At 34.1% G+C, this 14,715-nt stretch overlaps 2 protein-coding genes and 1 long non-coding RNA gene across 4 annotated transcripts; 1 reads left to right on the top strand and 2 right to left on the bottom strand.

Annotated features, from left to right (window-relative positions):
* Positions 1-1,136: 1,136 nt before the first annotated feature.
* LOC112326302 (uncharacterized) lies at positions 1,137-2,562 on the bottom strand. Its single transcript, XR_002979943.2, has 3 exons — positions 2,262-2,562; positions 2,060-2,142; positions 1,137-1,313 (listed from the first exon to the last, which is right to left on the bottom strand). It is a non-coding gene; the product is annotated as an uncharacterized LOC112326302 (long non-coding RNA).
* Positions 2,563-2,849: 287 nt separating this feature from the next.
* LOC7470569 (uncharacterized) lies at positions 2,850-6,841 on the top strand. The gene is made up of 4 exons (XM_002299688.4): positions 2,850-3,327; positions 5,175-5,619; positions 5,735-5,850; positions 6,303-6,841. Exons 1-4 carry the CDS (start codon positions 2,970-2,972, stop codon positions 6,722-6,724), a joined length of 1,341 nt encoding a protein of 446 aa, XP_002299724.1. The 5' UTR covers positions 2,850-2,969; the 3' UTR covers positions 6,725-6,841.
* A 707-nt stretch (positions 6,842-7,548) lies between these two features.
* Positions 7,549-10,913, bottom strand: LOC7475084 (auxin-responsive protein IAA27). Of its 2 annotated transcripts, none has more exons than XR_002979925.2 (5): positions 10,101-10,913; positions 9,096-9,325; positions 8,489-8,633; positions 8,126-8,187; positions 7,549-7,887 (listed from the first exon to the last, which is right to left on the bottom strand). XR_002979925.2 is itself a non-coding variant. In XM_024593898.2 (5 exons), exons 1-5 carry the CDS (start codon positions 10,691-10,693, stop codon positions 7,850-7,852), a joined length of 1,062 nt encoding a protein of 353 aa, XP_024449666.1. In that variant the 5' UTR covers positions 10,694-10,912; the 3' UTR covers positions 7,549-7,849. The 2 variants fall into 2 exon arrangements, 1 of the variants encoding a protein (XP_024449666.1); XM_024593898.2 differs by having other exon boundaries at positions 8,495-8,633; positions 10,101-10,912.
* Positions 10,914-14,715: the final 3,802 nt, after the last annotated feature.

The raw sequence follows: 14,715 nt of genomic DNA, 5'->3' as shown, positions 1-14,715 counted from the left end.
CTAAGGCCTTTATGACCATCTTCTCCTAGTCCTTTATACTCCTAATGCAAAGATTTATGTCGGCACAAAAAGACAAGTTCTCCTCCACTTGAAAATACAATGAAAAAAACTTTTGGTGGTGAGAGACAAGGTAGATAGCTACATCAGACAACATTTCAAAAGCCTAATAATTATAAGACTTTGAAAATTTTCAATTTTTCCATCATTTTCTCCTATAAATAAGTGGCTCTCTCTTTGTTCAAGGCAAGAGATTTTCTTTAGACAACTCTTCAGCAAAGAAAATCAATATTTCTAAAGAAAAAACTTTCTTTTCTCGATCTTTATTATACCAAATTTAATTACAATGTCAAAAAATTCTTGACAATTTAGATATTAGTTTTTGTATATTTTATCTTTTATTTAATCTAAATCACAACAAAAACATAGTGAATAAACTTATGCTAATTAAGAGAATATTTGAAAGTGTGGTAACAGTTATTTTTTAAAGTGTTTTTCACTTGTAAATATATGAAAATAATATTTTTTTTATTTTTTAAAAATTTATTTTTAACATCTAAATATCCAAACAATATAAAAAAATAAATAAATTTTTATCAATTTTTATTTGGATCGGACTCCAAACAAAACAAGGACCGAAAAGCTTTAAGTAACCTATTTAAAATTAAAATTAAAAAAGAAAAAAGAGAGAGAAAGAAAGAAAAAAGCAGCCAAACAAACGAACCTCCCTTCGTTCCCTTTCACTAGGGGTGATCATTTTCGGTTCGGTTCGGTTTTTACCTTTAAAAAACATCCAAACCAGAAGGCAAAAACAAAAAAAAAGACCCAAACCGAACCAGAACCGGTCCAAACCGACCAGTTTCGGTTCGGTTTGGGTCCGGTTTTTTAGGCCCAAAACCGGAAAAACCTATGGTTATTTTTCTGGCTTCGTAATGGGCTTTTAATGGGCTTCATAATGGGCTTTTAGTGGATTTCTGATGGACTTATAATTGATGCTAATAATATCTAATTTTCTTATAAGATTCCAAAGTATATTTAATTTTTTTGCCACTAAATATTCATTTATATTAAATTGTTATTGTCAATTTTGTGTTCAATATATTTTTTACCTTCCTAATTTTTCTCCTGCTTCAAAAAAATTTAAATAACACACAATCACACATCAATAAGTTAAAATCCAAATTAATCTAAATTACAAACCAATGCCTTCAAAGGGCTTAAAAAAAAAACAACAAATAACATTATAATAAAACTCCAAGCCAATATGTTAGGGTAGTGCCAGTGGATGAAACACTTTGATTTTGAAGATTTTCCATCTGTAATTAACAATTAAGGACATGTTAATATTTCTGCATGTTGAACTCAAAACAACAGCCAACAACAATGAAGAACTCAAAAGAAATCAGCTTCAAACAGCACAAAAACACAGTAATGTTGCAGTTACAGCACATATTAAAATCAGATGTTGCAGTAACAGCACATATTAAAATCAGATGTTAAATCATAATAAATCTTCTAACCAACTGTCATATAAATTATTCATACACATCTCAAATATGAATTTTATAGAGAAACTGTATGCATCATTATATAACCACAATAAAATTACATCCAAGAAATGCAAAACATCTACAACAGAATCAATAAAAAAGTGGGTGTGCTAACCTGAAGGTAAGGAAAGACAATATTGTATACTTGTAGGAGGAATTTTTACTTGGTCGACAACCTAAATAACATAAATGAAATGAAAGGGTTTCCCATCGTGATTTTTGGCAGTTGACTATGCATATGACCCACATACAAGTATACCAGTACCACACTAAGCAGATGACATTTTTTCTTAATAAGTCACAATTACTAATTAATGAACATGCAGATCAAAAGATAATCATGTGAACTTAATTATATTTTCAACTTTTCTTTTCTTTTCTTTATTTCTGTTCCTGTTTGGCTTAACCATGCATGTGAACTTCAGGATGTGATTAGTATAAACCTTGTTGGCAGTTCCAAATTCCAATCTACCAGTGAGAAAGAAAAGAAGGAAAAAAAAATGAGGACATACTGTTTGCGATTGATCGTCTTCTGAGAATCTGAGACAGGGACACCGATTCCAATTTCCTTTCCAGATTGTGTTCTTTCGTCCACCTTCATTTTTACATTGTTTAAAATAATTAACAGTTTAACACATCAAAATAGAAAAATAGAAATAATATAAAATCAACAAGCAACAATTAATTAAATCTGTAATTACATGACAAGATTACCTGAGCGATGTAATCGGCTTTGATACAAGCAATAGGTTGAAGAAGCTCTGGAAGCGGTAACAGTTTCGCCACCTCACACGCACGGCGGTTTCTTTCGAGGTTCAAAGAATGGTCGTTCGAAAATAGCCTAAGCTCGTTGACTGGTGAAGAGGAGGCGATTGTTAATGGGAGGGGGCGGGGCGGCTGTTAATGGGAGTAGAGGTGATCGGAGGGGGCGGCTGTGTCTGTGAATGAAAATTGAAAGGGTTGTAGGGGAGGGGGCGGTTGTGTGAAAGGAAAAGAAGATAAATTGAAAGTGCTAGGGTTGTTGAAAGGGAAAGTAATTAATGGGAGGAGGCGGCTCGCGGCTTGGAGTTGGACCGCTTGGTTTATTTTTTTTTCATTCCTAAACTGAACCGGTTCGGTTCGGTTTGGGTTGGCCGGTTCAGGCACACCAAAACAGAAAACCAAACCGAACCGGATATTTTCCTAAATATTTTAACCGATTCAATCGGTTTTGTTTACCGGTTCGGTTTTTTCGATTAATTTTTTTTCGATTTTCTCAGTTAAATCGGTTTTCTGGTTTTTTTGCACACCCCTGCATTTCACACATCTCCAGATTCCTCATCTCACTTCGTCAGATCAAACTTTAAACTTAAAAAGTAATTATCTAAAGATTTACTGTAATAAATAAATAAACATAAACTAAATACCAATTTCCATAACACCATGCACACTCTAGTACACAGTCCCTCTGCCACCACCAATATGCTAGACCGAGTCCTCTCTTCGCGCCGTGTCACTTCCCACCTTGACGACGCTGAGACGGACGCCTCCGCCGACGACTCCAAGACCAAGAAACAGAACCTCTCTTTATTGGCTTCTAATTACCTCTCTCGCGTGTCCCTCTTTTGCATCTGCCCCACCGCTTGTCTCCTTATCTGTCTCTTATTAGCTGTCATTCTGATCACTTCTCTCGCTTTTCATTCCCGGAGTTTTGTCTGTGTCTCCGATCCGGGATCTCGCGCCGGGTTCTTCGGTCTCGAAGGGCTTGAGTCAGACTTTGGATCACTTGGTGTTCCCTGGTGTAAGTCTCTCTCTCCCACTCTCGCCCGCCTTTTTCCATTGCTGAATTGTATATACATTTGAGATTATTGGATGTGTATGTAAATTTGGATATCTGGGTTGGCGACAGATCTGATTTTGGGTTTGGTTTTGTTAATTGAGTGGCAATTTTGGCGATATGGATCTTGAGTTTGATTATTGTCTCTTTGGTTGCTGAGAAAATGTAGGAATTATAAATATGAAAAATGAAAAGGAATCGACTTTCTTTTTTCTTGGCATATTTCAGTAAATGGGTTTGTAGTAAAAATGAGAATTGGAAACGGGGTTTTCCTTGTTTTTTTATGGAATGTAAGCTCGAATTGGCTAACTGTAAAATTGTAGCATGGGACGAATAGTCTAATTCTAGGTTGATTTGTTCTAAGGTGTTGGCTTTCAGTTCACAAGGTTGGGATTTTTTTTTTTTTTTTTTTTTGTGCTTGTGCATGTTCTCGGTTATTGTAATGCTTCATTTTGCTGGTTTACTTTTCTGAATGTTGCTCATCTACTTGTAATTACCTCAAAAGGATCTGCATTCCTGTATCTGTGCGTGCACAAGAGAAAAAAAAAATTGTGGTACTATTTTTGGACTAAGAACCCTTGATGCATATTCTGCTCAAATTTCAGTATTTGCGGGTCCCACATGACAGGGACCTGCAACTAGTGAAATCTGAAAGATGCATGTATAAAGGGAAGAATGTTGAAGATAGATTTTCCCACATGCATATGTGTGAGAAATAAAGAGAGAGTACAGTGAATTTGGAGGATGTAGGAGAAGATGCTACTTGATCTGATTCAATAAAAGGTTTAACAAGGAAATTCAGATTCTAGCGTAATTGTGTCTAGTGTCCAGTTTTACGGCAACATTTATAATTCTCAATCCGACCGTTGAATCGGCTGAAAATTTACCCAGAGTTGCCCGGAATATTGTTTTATGTTGGGCCCTTCTTTTCTTGTGTAGCTAGGATGAATAAGAAATCCTTGAAAGAAAAAGATTTTGGAACATTAATGAATCCTTATGTTGCAGCTCATTAAAGATCCTTATAGAATTAGGAAATTCCCAAAACAAGATGCAACATCCTTATAGGAAAAGGATCATTGCCAAATAGGAAGTCTACAAGTTAAAAGAAAATAAATAACAAAATTCATACATCTTGTTCTGATGTATATCGCAAGGCCTTCCAAATCTCCGATTGACCTAAAATTTTACCCCAACACAGAACAATATTACGAGCAACTCTAGGTAAATTTTCAGCCCGATCCAACAGTCGGATTGAGAATTATGATTGGTGCCGTAAAACTGGACAGCAGGGACAATTATACTAGAATTCAAATTTCCTTTTTCAACCCTTTCTTGGATCACATCACAACTTACCCTCCAAGTCTCCAATTAAAGGTGATGATTTTTGCGGAAGGCTTATTTCTAACTGTCACTTCAGTTGATGGTTGAAATTTTTTAGATATTCTAGGGAACTAGTTAATACCCTCAAAACATTTCATTCTAATTTATGGCTACCTCTGCATGATTCATGGCACTTTTTCTGTTGTTTCACTGTATGCACTCCACTCTAACAACTCATCACCATTGTTTTGTCTGTAGTTGGTGAAGAATCCATGTATGATAATTTGTGAGTTTGGAAATTTTTTTTTTTTTCATCTTCTTGTTTCCTTTCACGATATTATGGAAATTTTTGTTTGCCCAGTCTAATCTGATTCACCGTTTTGAGTTTGATGGCATTGGATGCTATATTAAGTTTATTGAAAACCTTAGCTTGAGAATATAATTTGAGTTCTTATCATCCACTCCCATTTGATTCTTGTCCTTGGCAAAAGGCAGATCGAAACATGGAAAAACAGTTCAGTGGACATCCAAGGATTTAATCAAAGGCTTGGAAGAGTTTGTACCAATTTACGAATCTCGCCCTATAAAAAACAACATGTATGGGATGGGTTTTGACCACAGCTTTGGGCTATGGTTCACTGCAAGGTGGCTGAAGCCAGTTCTAATGATTGAGAGTGGTGCTTTCAAGGGGCATTCCACTTGGGTTCTGCGACAAGCAATGCCAGACACACCTATTATTTCTCTTTCGCCCAGGCATCCTGAGAAGTACCTCAAGAAGGGACCTGCATATGTTGATGGTAATTGCACATACTTAGCTGGAAAAGATTTTTTAGATTTTGGAAGTGTTGATTGGAAGAGCATGATGAAAAAACATGGGATTACTGATCTCAGTCGAGTTCTTATCTTTTTCGATGACCATCAAAATGAATTGAAGAGGTACTCATACAATCTGTCTAGTGCTGTTTACCTCTACACATTTTATGCACATGCATGTTTGCCCTGCTAAAGTTGCTCAATGCCAATTTTACTTGATTAATGATTTTATGGGCAGAGTAAAGCAGGCATTGGATGCTGGTTTTCGGCATCTTGTGTTCGAGGATAATTATGATACTGGAACTGGAGATCATTATTCCTTGAGGCAGATATGCGATCAGTCCTATATAAGAGGTGCATGTTCGTCCCCTTCTGCTCTAATAATTTCCGTGGTTGCTTTCTTTGCCTTTTGCTGGAAATCCATATTGCAAACATTGTTCTTCTGTTATCATGAACTGCAAAAGTTTTCATCCTGGGAGGTGAAATGTCACAAAACAAAGAGTCAAAATAATTAGGTTTTAGGAATGCTATGGAAATTGGCCAACAGTTCCAATTGTTCCTGATTTGCAAATTTATTAGCTGCAGGATCTAAACAAAACAAATCTAACTCTCAACTTTGGATTTGATATTTTCTATGAGGCATCTTAAAATATATTTCGGATTAAATTGTAACTCACTCCATCGAAGAATCTTCCCCCCTTGTCCTGTTTTTTTTATTTCATACTATTGCAATCTGCATCTGACTGTGAGTCAGAGATTGAATTGGGTTTTCTGAAAGATCAATTCACTTGTTAAACAAATTTCAGGAGGTGGCCATAGTTGCTTTAGGGACAGTGATGAAGCTAGGATTAGATTGAAAAGGAAGTTGTTCTGGGAGAAGGCAGTTGGTATAGATGAACTATGTGGACCGAATGAAGCATGGTGGGGTGTTGGGGGCTGGATGCGGGATGATTTCAATCACAGTAATAAACCAATTTCCTACTCAGAACATTTTCAGAACAGCAGGTTCATTGAATCAATTCTCGATGTTTACTGGGAGCTCCCTCCTGTAGCCGGCCCTTCCCTCACTCATCAAACACGATATGATCCTGCTCGCGCTACCAGTCCTATTGTTGAAGATGGCCGTTATGGCTTGTTCCAGCGGCTGGGATTAAGTAGACTTGATCGTTCTGTATTTAATGGTTATACCCAGATGGTTTATCTTGAAATCTCTGAACAAGAATCTTAAAGCTGTCTAGAATAGATAAGAGATCTTATTTAGTTTTTCCCTGGACTGAAACGCTATTTGTTAATATTGATATCTTTTCTCCACGGTTGAAATTGAGCATTTCTAGTTGTTTCTTTATTTTACTATTATTATTTTATGCTGATGCAACTTTCAGATTTACGCCCGCATGCTGTTACATTTGTTTTGATATGTTTTAGCAATTTGTTTTTTAATATCTCCTTCTGTTTACTGTTATTGAATTTATCTACTCATTGGCACGGGCCTGTAACTCGTCTAATGCGGCAAGCACTGAAAAATCACTATCAGTTGACAACACTGTTTGATAGATTAATGAACAGTCCAGGCACAACTGCTAGTTTTCCACCATCACAGCCTCAAATGTAATTTCATACCTCTCATCCTGCCATCAGTAGAGGTCGTCGTGGTGGACGTAATTGCCTACGGAGCTACCTCGAATCAAGATTGCAAAAGGCTTTTAAACAGGTTTAGGTTGAAAAGTAAATCAATTAAAATGTTGTTGTGGGGATTGAAGCCGGACTTGGTTCGAACGTGGCGCTCTTCTCGAAGAAAAGGAGCCAAGAACAATTCCCACCATAACCCGCATCGCTTGTTTCATATTGTTTTCCTGCTCCATCTGATGAATGATCAGAATGATCTCGTGAATGCAATGAAATCAGGGTTTAGTTCAGCCGATATGCTAGCTAACCTACTAGGACGAAGTGGGCGTGGCGTTCTAGTGCAAATCTGCGAGAAAACATCTTCAACCAAGGAAGAGGAACATTTCGGCAAATTACAACAAACCAAATGTAAATAAACAATTGAGAGAGAGCCAAAGACTTGTTACCCACAAGCAATCCATTCATTTACACATTAAAGTACACTTGGAAAAAGAGAAGCTAAGAGGAAACAAGGAAGCTAAACAAGCTTAAAATAATTTGGATGCATTCTCAATGACATCCAATCTAGTAAAAAGTTTTCATTTTTTTTTTTCATTTCACTAAATACTACACGATCTTATAAACTCTCCAAACATATGCTTCATGAGCGAAGCGCTCATCACCTGAACACACTATAAGGCTTTCTTAAAATCCAGAAAACATCCTTCTGAAGCTTCATCACTTCACATTAATTACGGTTCTTGCATTTCTCCATGGCCCTTGGGGCTGCAAACAAGTTGATGGACAAAAATCAATTTCAAGAAAAATGCATGCATGTTCAGGTAATGGACATACAAACAAAACCTTAGTTAGATCATCCAATTTGGTTCCTGCATCCGAAAAGATAAAATCAAGACCATAATGGATTATCGGAGTCTTATGCTAAGAGTTCAGCCATGTTTAAAAAATTGGAGGAGCAAATATTATAAGCTTTAAATGTAGCATCAAAACTTGGTAGACCTACCAAGTCCAATTGCTTCTGAACCTTTCATGATCCTCAATCTCCTGCATGAGTCGGTAAACATGCTGTCACAGCAAACAACAGTAAAATTAGAAAGGAACAATTTGCAGCTCATGGAGGACAATAAATGGTTTGATAGTTAGGTATCAGATGAGAGGATTTTGATCTTGAATGATGCATTCTAAAGCCTCGTGTGTTTTCAGAGATCAGATCAACTATAATTCAGCTTCAAAACACTTAGGTTCAATCTGTTAACCAAACCCTACTGTGTTTTCAGAGAACAAATCCTGCAATTTCATCTCGTGAAAAACAAATCATCCAAGGAATTGATTGCATAACTCTTGAAGTAAAAGAGATGAGGATTACACTTACTCCCAAGGAACATCACCAACCAGCATCCAATCACCATCCTTGTCTTCAAATGTGAGAACATATTCAGAACCATGTAGATCCTTCAAACAACTCTCAGTTAGGCCATCTCGCGCTGCAAGCCCATGAGAACCACATTGTCCTGAATCATTCATAAATAAACATGAGTCAACAACCTCCAACTTTGACCACCTTACGGTGTATATATAGGTGCATACATCATAAGGCAACCTAGTTTAATTGCAGAGTAATCTGGAAATTGCAGTGGGCTAGATATAATCATAACAATTTCATTAATCTTTTCAAGGGAACAAGACCATCAATCAACCATAAAATTCCAATTCCCAGTTATGGAACTGGTTCGTTACAACAGGATAACATGAGAAAATCATTCATTCCTCACAAATCCTTTGGCACAGCTTATAGGCAGTGGCTCTGACAAGTGAAAATCTCCTTTCTTGATTTTTATTATGAGTTAAGCATCACAATTTTCTGGACCATACAAAAATAGAGCAGGCAACTCTTAACAGAAGTTTTGCCTATAACCCTATAAGTGAAGGAAGGGAGGGGGGCAGAGAAAGCATGAGGGAACGAGAGAGGGTACCAATGGTGAAGCAGCCAAACATTTTCTCAAGAGCAGATGAGAGCTCCAGATAATTGCCGTAAGTTTTAAGGTCAACCTTCCTAAGGTATGGAGCACCATCCATGCTAACCTTTACATACAGGTAACCATATCCTGATTTGCCGTCGACATCTTCATTGTTCTTCGCCAAACTAGAGGCCATGGTGTTCTTCCGGAAAGAGCGAATTGGTGGCCATCCTACCACCTGTGTCCTGTTATAGAAACTTTTGGATCAGCAATTTATCAAAGTTACCCTAACATATAAAGATATGATTGACCAAGACAAGATAAGGAAAAGGTGAACGCTTTTGATTGAAAGAAAAATCAAGCCTGAAAATGAAGAAATAAACTGCACGCAGAAACTCCACAAAGATGAAGAAATACCCACTATTTATTTTCAACAGTTTATGCAAGTACCTCTCAATTATTATATGGGAGGAAAATATAAACTCAACAAACAAGTTTCAACCATGATAAATATCCCATAACAGCGACAGCATAAACAAAAAGTTAAACATGAAGCAATATACAGTCATCAACCCCTTCAAGGGGAAAAAAAATCCAACCAGAAATCAGTTTGAACAATATTCAAGAAGGAAAAGACAAAACTTTCAAGAAAATAAATCTAAGGAGCACAAGATTAGGAAGGGAAAGAGAAATCAGATTTTAAGATCACCCCTTTCATTCCTAGGTCCCCCCAAAAACCAAGTTAATTACACTCAACTGAGCTGTATGCAACCCTCTGATTAAAACTGAGGTTAGTGATTCCATTTATCTTTCCCAAGACAAAAAAAAAACATTCTAATATAGTTTGATTTGCTCACTGCTGCATTTCTTGGAACTAATGGTTTGATTTTCTTCCTCTATCCCACAATTCGGACAGCAATTAAATATTGGCCACAGTAACAAACACAAAGTATCGAACCAAAAGACAACACAACAAAGAAAATAACTCCAAAAGCAGAAAGGCAATCAACGCCAGCTTACTTTGCAGCAGGAGCACTGCTGTTCTCATTTGCAGCAGCCACTTGGCTGTTTTTCTCTTGAACTGGCTTTGGAGATTGAGCAACATCTTTCTTCGCAGGTCCTGCTACCCGAGATTTCTGCGGGTTACCATTATCGCCTCTGGGAGAGAACAGAACAGCTCCTTTACTCAAATCAACCTCAGATCCATTACCACCAGAGAAAACCCATTTCCCAGTAGACCCATCAATGGCATCTGAGAAAACTCTCTTAGCCCCTGACACTAAATTCTTTACTGGGATAAGAGAATAAGCATTAGTGTTGTTGGTGTCAATATCTTTTCCAACAAGAGACACCCCAGCTGCGGGTACTGTTGGTTTTCTCTCTGGAGACTGAGACCCTGGCAAGCCAAGCCTTAGCTCAGTTTCTTTCATGTTGAGAGAAGTATTGTTATTTTTGTTGTTGTTGTTGCTGTTGCTGCTGCTGCTGTTGTTTTTCTCTTCAGTTGAGAGAGTAGAGGAGGAAGTAGAGGAAGAGGAGAGCTTTTCAGAGATATTTTCCATTGAAGGAGTCTCTGACAAGCCTATGTAATCATGTTCCTTTGGTATAGAATACATCAAAGTTGGTCACAGAAGTAGTGAGAATATAGACCACAAAAGAAGCATGAGAAGTTTATGAACAAGAAGGAGAGAACAGAATGGTTTCAGACAGAGAGAGAGAGAGTAGGCGGTATGCCGGTATGGTTGATTCGCTTCTGCAAGTGCTGGTTTTTGTTAATGCAGAAAAGAACTTTCATTGCCCTTTCTGTAGCTGCTTTGCCTTCCCTTTTTTGTGATATTAAAAATAGGAAAACAAATACTATAAATATTTGCTTTCTGTTAAGATATTTTTTTATGCGTCAGATTCTGTTTGCAAGAATTAGCAAATTTTATTGAGAAATTTTACTATGTTTTTATTAGTTATTTTATGTTCATGAATATAATTAGGAGAGAGAATTTTTAGATATGGGTAAATTTTATATATATATATATAATTTTCTTCAAAATTGATTTAAAAAATAAAGATATTACCATAATTTTTTTTATTTTTAAATTTGTAATAGTGTTATTCTAATTATTAAGCAGTAAGCTGATAAATACATTATAGTACTGCAATTAATTCAAACATGATAGATCTTTATTAGATATTTGTTGTTGTTATGCAGAGAGTTAGATTTAAAATAATAAAAATAAAAAATATTTATGTTGTAGGGAATTTTTTTTGTCAATATCACCAAACTCAAACTAGTCGGTTAATTTTTAAATCTCTTAACTCAATTTTTTATTTAATTCGGGTTTCAAATTAAATTAAATAGAACTTGCTCTGACGTGACCCAAATAACTTGGTGGGTCCAAAGATAACCTAACAAACCTGCAATATGTGTCATGGAATTAAATGGGTTTAATAACTTTGTTTTTTTAAAACTATTTTTTATTTAATTATATGATAAAAAATAAATGCTCGCAAAATTGAGCATCAATTCAATGTTGAGATGTTTATTTGAAACCGTAATAATTTTATAGAAAACGCTAAAACAAGTTATGAAATCAAATTCTCAATCAATCCAAGTTAACCCATTAAACTTGTGATCCGGATCATAAACTCCACATGATTTAATAACTTTGTTCTTTAGAAATTATTTTTTATTTAATTATACAACAACAAAAATAGACACTCAAAAAATTAAGCAGTAACCAAATTCCAAGACATTTGATTGAAACCAGGATAAACCCAAAAAAAGAAAATCAAAATAAATTATGGAGACAAATTCAAAATAAATCAAATGTTAAAGGATAAAATAAAAAAAACCAAGAAAACCTAATTTTGAAGAATAAAATTTAAAAAAAATCAAATGACATAAGAAAGCTAGGTGTGCGGGCTTGGGTGACTCAACATACTTGGGCCCTTTTTATATATATATAAAAAAACATCTTAACTACATAGGAAAACGACATGATATTTCTAGTTCATCTTGAACTAGTTCAACTAGCCGAGAAATTAGGCCTTTCATTTTTTAACCTAGAAAAGGAATTTTGAAAAAACATTTAGCCCCAAAAACACCTAAGAAACACTCTAAATACCTCAATAAACCCATTTATAGCATAAATTAGCAAAAAAATGATTAAAAAATTAGAAATCAGCTTGAATCCGAAAAACTTTTCAAGACATGATCTACTTTTTCATGCAAGATTAAGGTTAAAACTTTCCTTACAAAATGAAATTTATTAACACCAAAATTGACATTTTTTTATATTTGGAATGTGGTCATTCGATGACTTTCTCTCTCCTTCGCAACGACCCACTCTCTCTCCTCCCTCGAACTTAGGGATTGATATATGAAAAAATTGAAGTTTTGGAATAAAGCTTAAAATATTCAAAATAAAAGGACCAAAAATGAAGTTTAAAAAATCCCATATGCTATTTTCTCAAATAAGGCACCAAATGTCAAATTTGATTTCCATTGTCAAATTTGATCCCCTCTTTTTTAATATTTTGAAAACAATCAAACCAAAATTGTTTTTCAGAATCAAGCATCGCACTAATATTAGAAATGTTTTTAACACCATAATAATATTATAGAAAACAAATCAAAAAAATTTATCAAACTTAATTCCTAATCAATATAATGTGCAAGCATGAAATTGCAAAACAACCAACCAAACCGATTTTTTTTGCAAATCAAATACCACATAATATTGGAAGGATTTTTTTAATTCCGCAATAACTTGATGGAAAGCAAACAAAACAAATTGTCAAACTCAATCTCCAATCAACACAATATCAAATGATAAAATTTAAAAACAATTTAACAAGGTTAATATTTTTTTTACATGAAAACAAAAGTTGAACAAAATACTAAGCTTGACCCACGTCATTCCTTATTCCTAGGGACCTCATTTTTGTCTTAAAAGCATCATCTTAGGTTTGCACCAGTCTCTAAAACTAGAAGACACAACAACCTAGCCGTTAAAATTCAAGTTTTCAAAATATAACACTAACTTGATGACAACACATTGACTCATTATTGAATTTGTTTTAAGGGTTTCTTTTTAAAACGTGCTAGGTCATGTCAATCCCTAAAAACTAAGAGACACGTTGACCTAACTGTTAGAACCCAACATTTATAAAAAAATAATAATGAAAACTCATTGATGTTATTTTTATTCATTTTTGAAAATAAATATTTACATACCTTAATGGGTGAAAAATATGGATCGGGGTTGAGAGAGAATTGTTTCAGTTTGATTTTGAGTTTTTTAAATTGTTTAGTAGTGTTTTAGGGTTATAAAAAAGTTTATTTAGCTTCTTAAAATGTTTATTATGTCAACTAGATTGAAAATGAGTTTTATATTTAAAAAAACATCAGCTTAATTTTCCAGCTATCTCTTTTATTTTTGAAAACTGAACCAGTAGACGTATTGTCTATTTTTTAAAAAATAATGCCCTTAAACATAAAATAATAATAATAAAAGAGACTAGACACGCTGGCTTAGCCTTGCACGCTCATAAGCTCTAGGCCTCCTTTTATTAGGCTGAATCTTTTATGTCTAGGCACCTAGCATTTTCTATGATTTGTTTTTGTTGAAATACATTGTAAATAAAAATACTTAGCATGATACTTAAATTATTGTTCAATTTTGGCATAATTTTTATAAAAGCATTATACTTTTTTATATTTTAAAAAACATTAGCTTGCTTTTTCAGTCACCTTTTTTATTTTTGAAAACTAAACAAGTAGATGTATTGTCTATTTATTTTTAAATAATGCCCTTAAACATAAAAAAAAAATTAATAAAAGAAACTAAACATGTGGACTTAGCCTTGCACACTCATAAGCTCTAGGCCTTGCTGAATCTTTTATGTCTAAGCACCTAGCATTTTCTATTATTTGTTTTTGTTGAAATACATTGTAAATAAAGTATCTAGCATGATACTTAAATTATTGTTCAATTTTGGCATAATTGTTATGAAAACATTATACATTTATATGGGAATGTTAAAAAAGTTTTAGATTATTATATGCCTAATATGAGAAAAAAAAAACTTATTCATGAATATTCAATGAATATAGAAGTTATGTTTTTTATTTTATTTTCAAATAGATTTTGACATTATTTTATTACTTAATTATTTTTTTTCTTTCAATCATAAGTAAGGATAATGAGGCATTATTTTAAAATTTTTGTATATTAAAACTTCCTTTGAAGATCAAGATGAGTTCTTATCTAAAAAACAGTACTTCTGATTGAAAAAACATACTTTTATTTAAATAATGAATATATGTATTAATAAAACAATGGAGTTTAGATTAGAGAGATACATTTTTCCTCCACGTTTCAAATAATTAAACATTTTGATGAACCTTAATTTTTATTGTCGCAGCCTTTTATTAAAAAAGCATGATGGTAATAAAATATAATGCCATTATTTTAAAGAGAATCATGGTTTTTATGAGACTATTAATTGTTTTATGAATAATTACTTATTAGACTTATATACAAAAACTTTAAAACAACTTATTAATTAATATTGTATAGGAATGAAATATATATATATATATATTTTAAATAAAACTTGCTTTTGCAGTTGTAATAAGTTT

The sequence above is a fragment of the Populus trichocarpa genome, chromosome 1, assembly GCF_000002775.5.
Source record: "Populus trichocarpa isolate Nisqually-1 chromosome 1, P.trichocarpa_v4.1, whole genome shotgun sequence".
Lineage (NCBI taxonomy): Eukaryota > Viridiplantae > Streptophyta > Magnoliopsida > Malpighiales > Salicaceae > Populus > Populus trichocarpa.
Note: the sequence above shows the minus strand (reverse complement) of the source record. Positions and strands in the feature narration are given on the sequence as shown.

What these genes read in the sequence shown, in the direction of transcription:
- LOC7475084 (XM_024593898.2), bottom strand. Translation starts at nt 10,693, where the DNA reads ATGTATTCTATACCAAAGGAACATGATTACATAGGCTTGTCAGAGACT. An exon ending in GTTTGGCTGCTTCACCATTG is followed by an intron (nt 8,634 to 9,095) that starts GTACCCTCTCTC and finishes TGAATGATTCAG; the next exon opens with GACAATGTGGTTCTCATGGG. An exon ending in GTTGGTGATGTTCCTTGGGA is followed by an intron (nt 8,188 to 8,494) that starts GTAAGTGTAATC and finishes TTGCTGTGACAG; the next exon opens with CATGTTTACCGACTCATGCA.
- LOC7470569 (XM_002299688.4), top strand. Translation starts at nt 2,970, where the DNA reads ATGCACACTCTAGTACACAGTCCCTCTGCCACCACCAATATGCTAGAC. An exon ending in ATCACTTGGTGTTCCCTGGT is followed by an intron (nt 3,328 to 5,174) that starts GTAAGTCTCTCT and finishes CCTTGGCAAAAG; the next exon opens with GCAGATCGAAACATGGAAAA. An exon ending in CGATCAGTCCTATATAAGAG is followed by an intron (nt 5,851 to 6,302) that starts GTGCATGTTCGT and finishes AACAAATTTCAG; the next exon opens with GAGGTGGCCATAGTTGCTTT.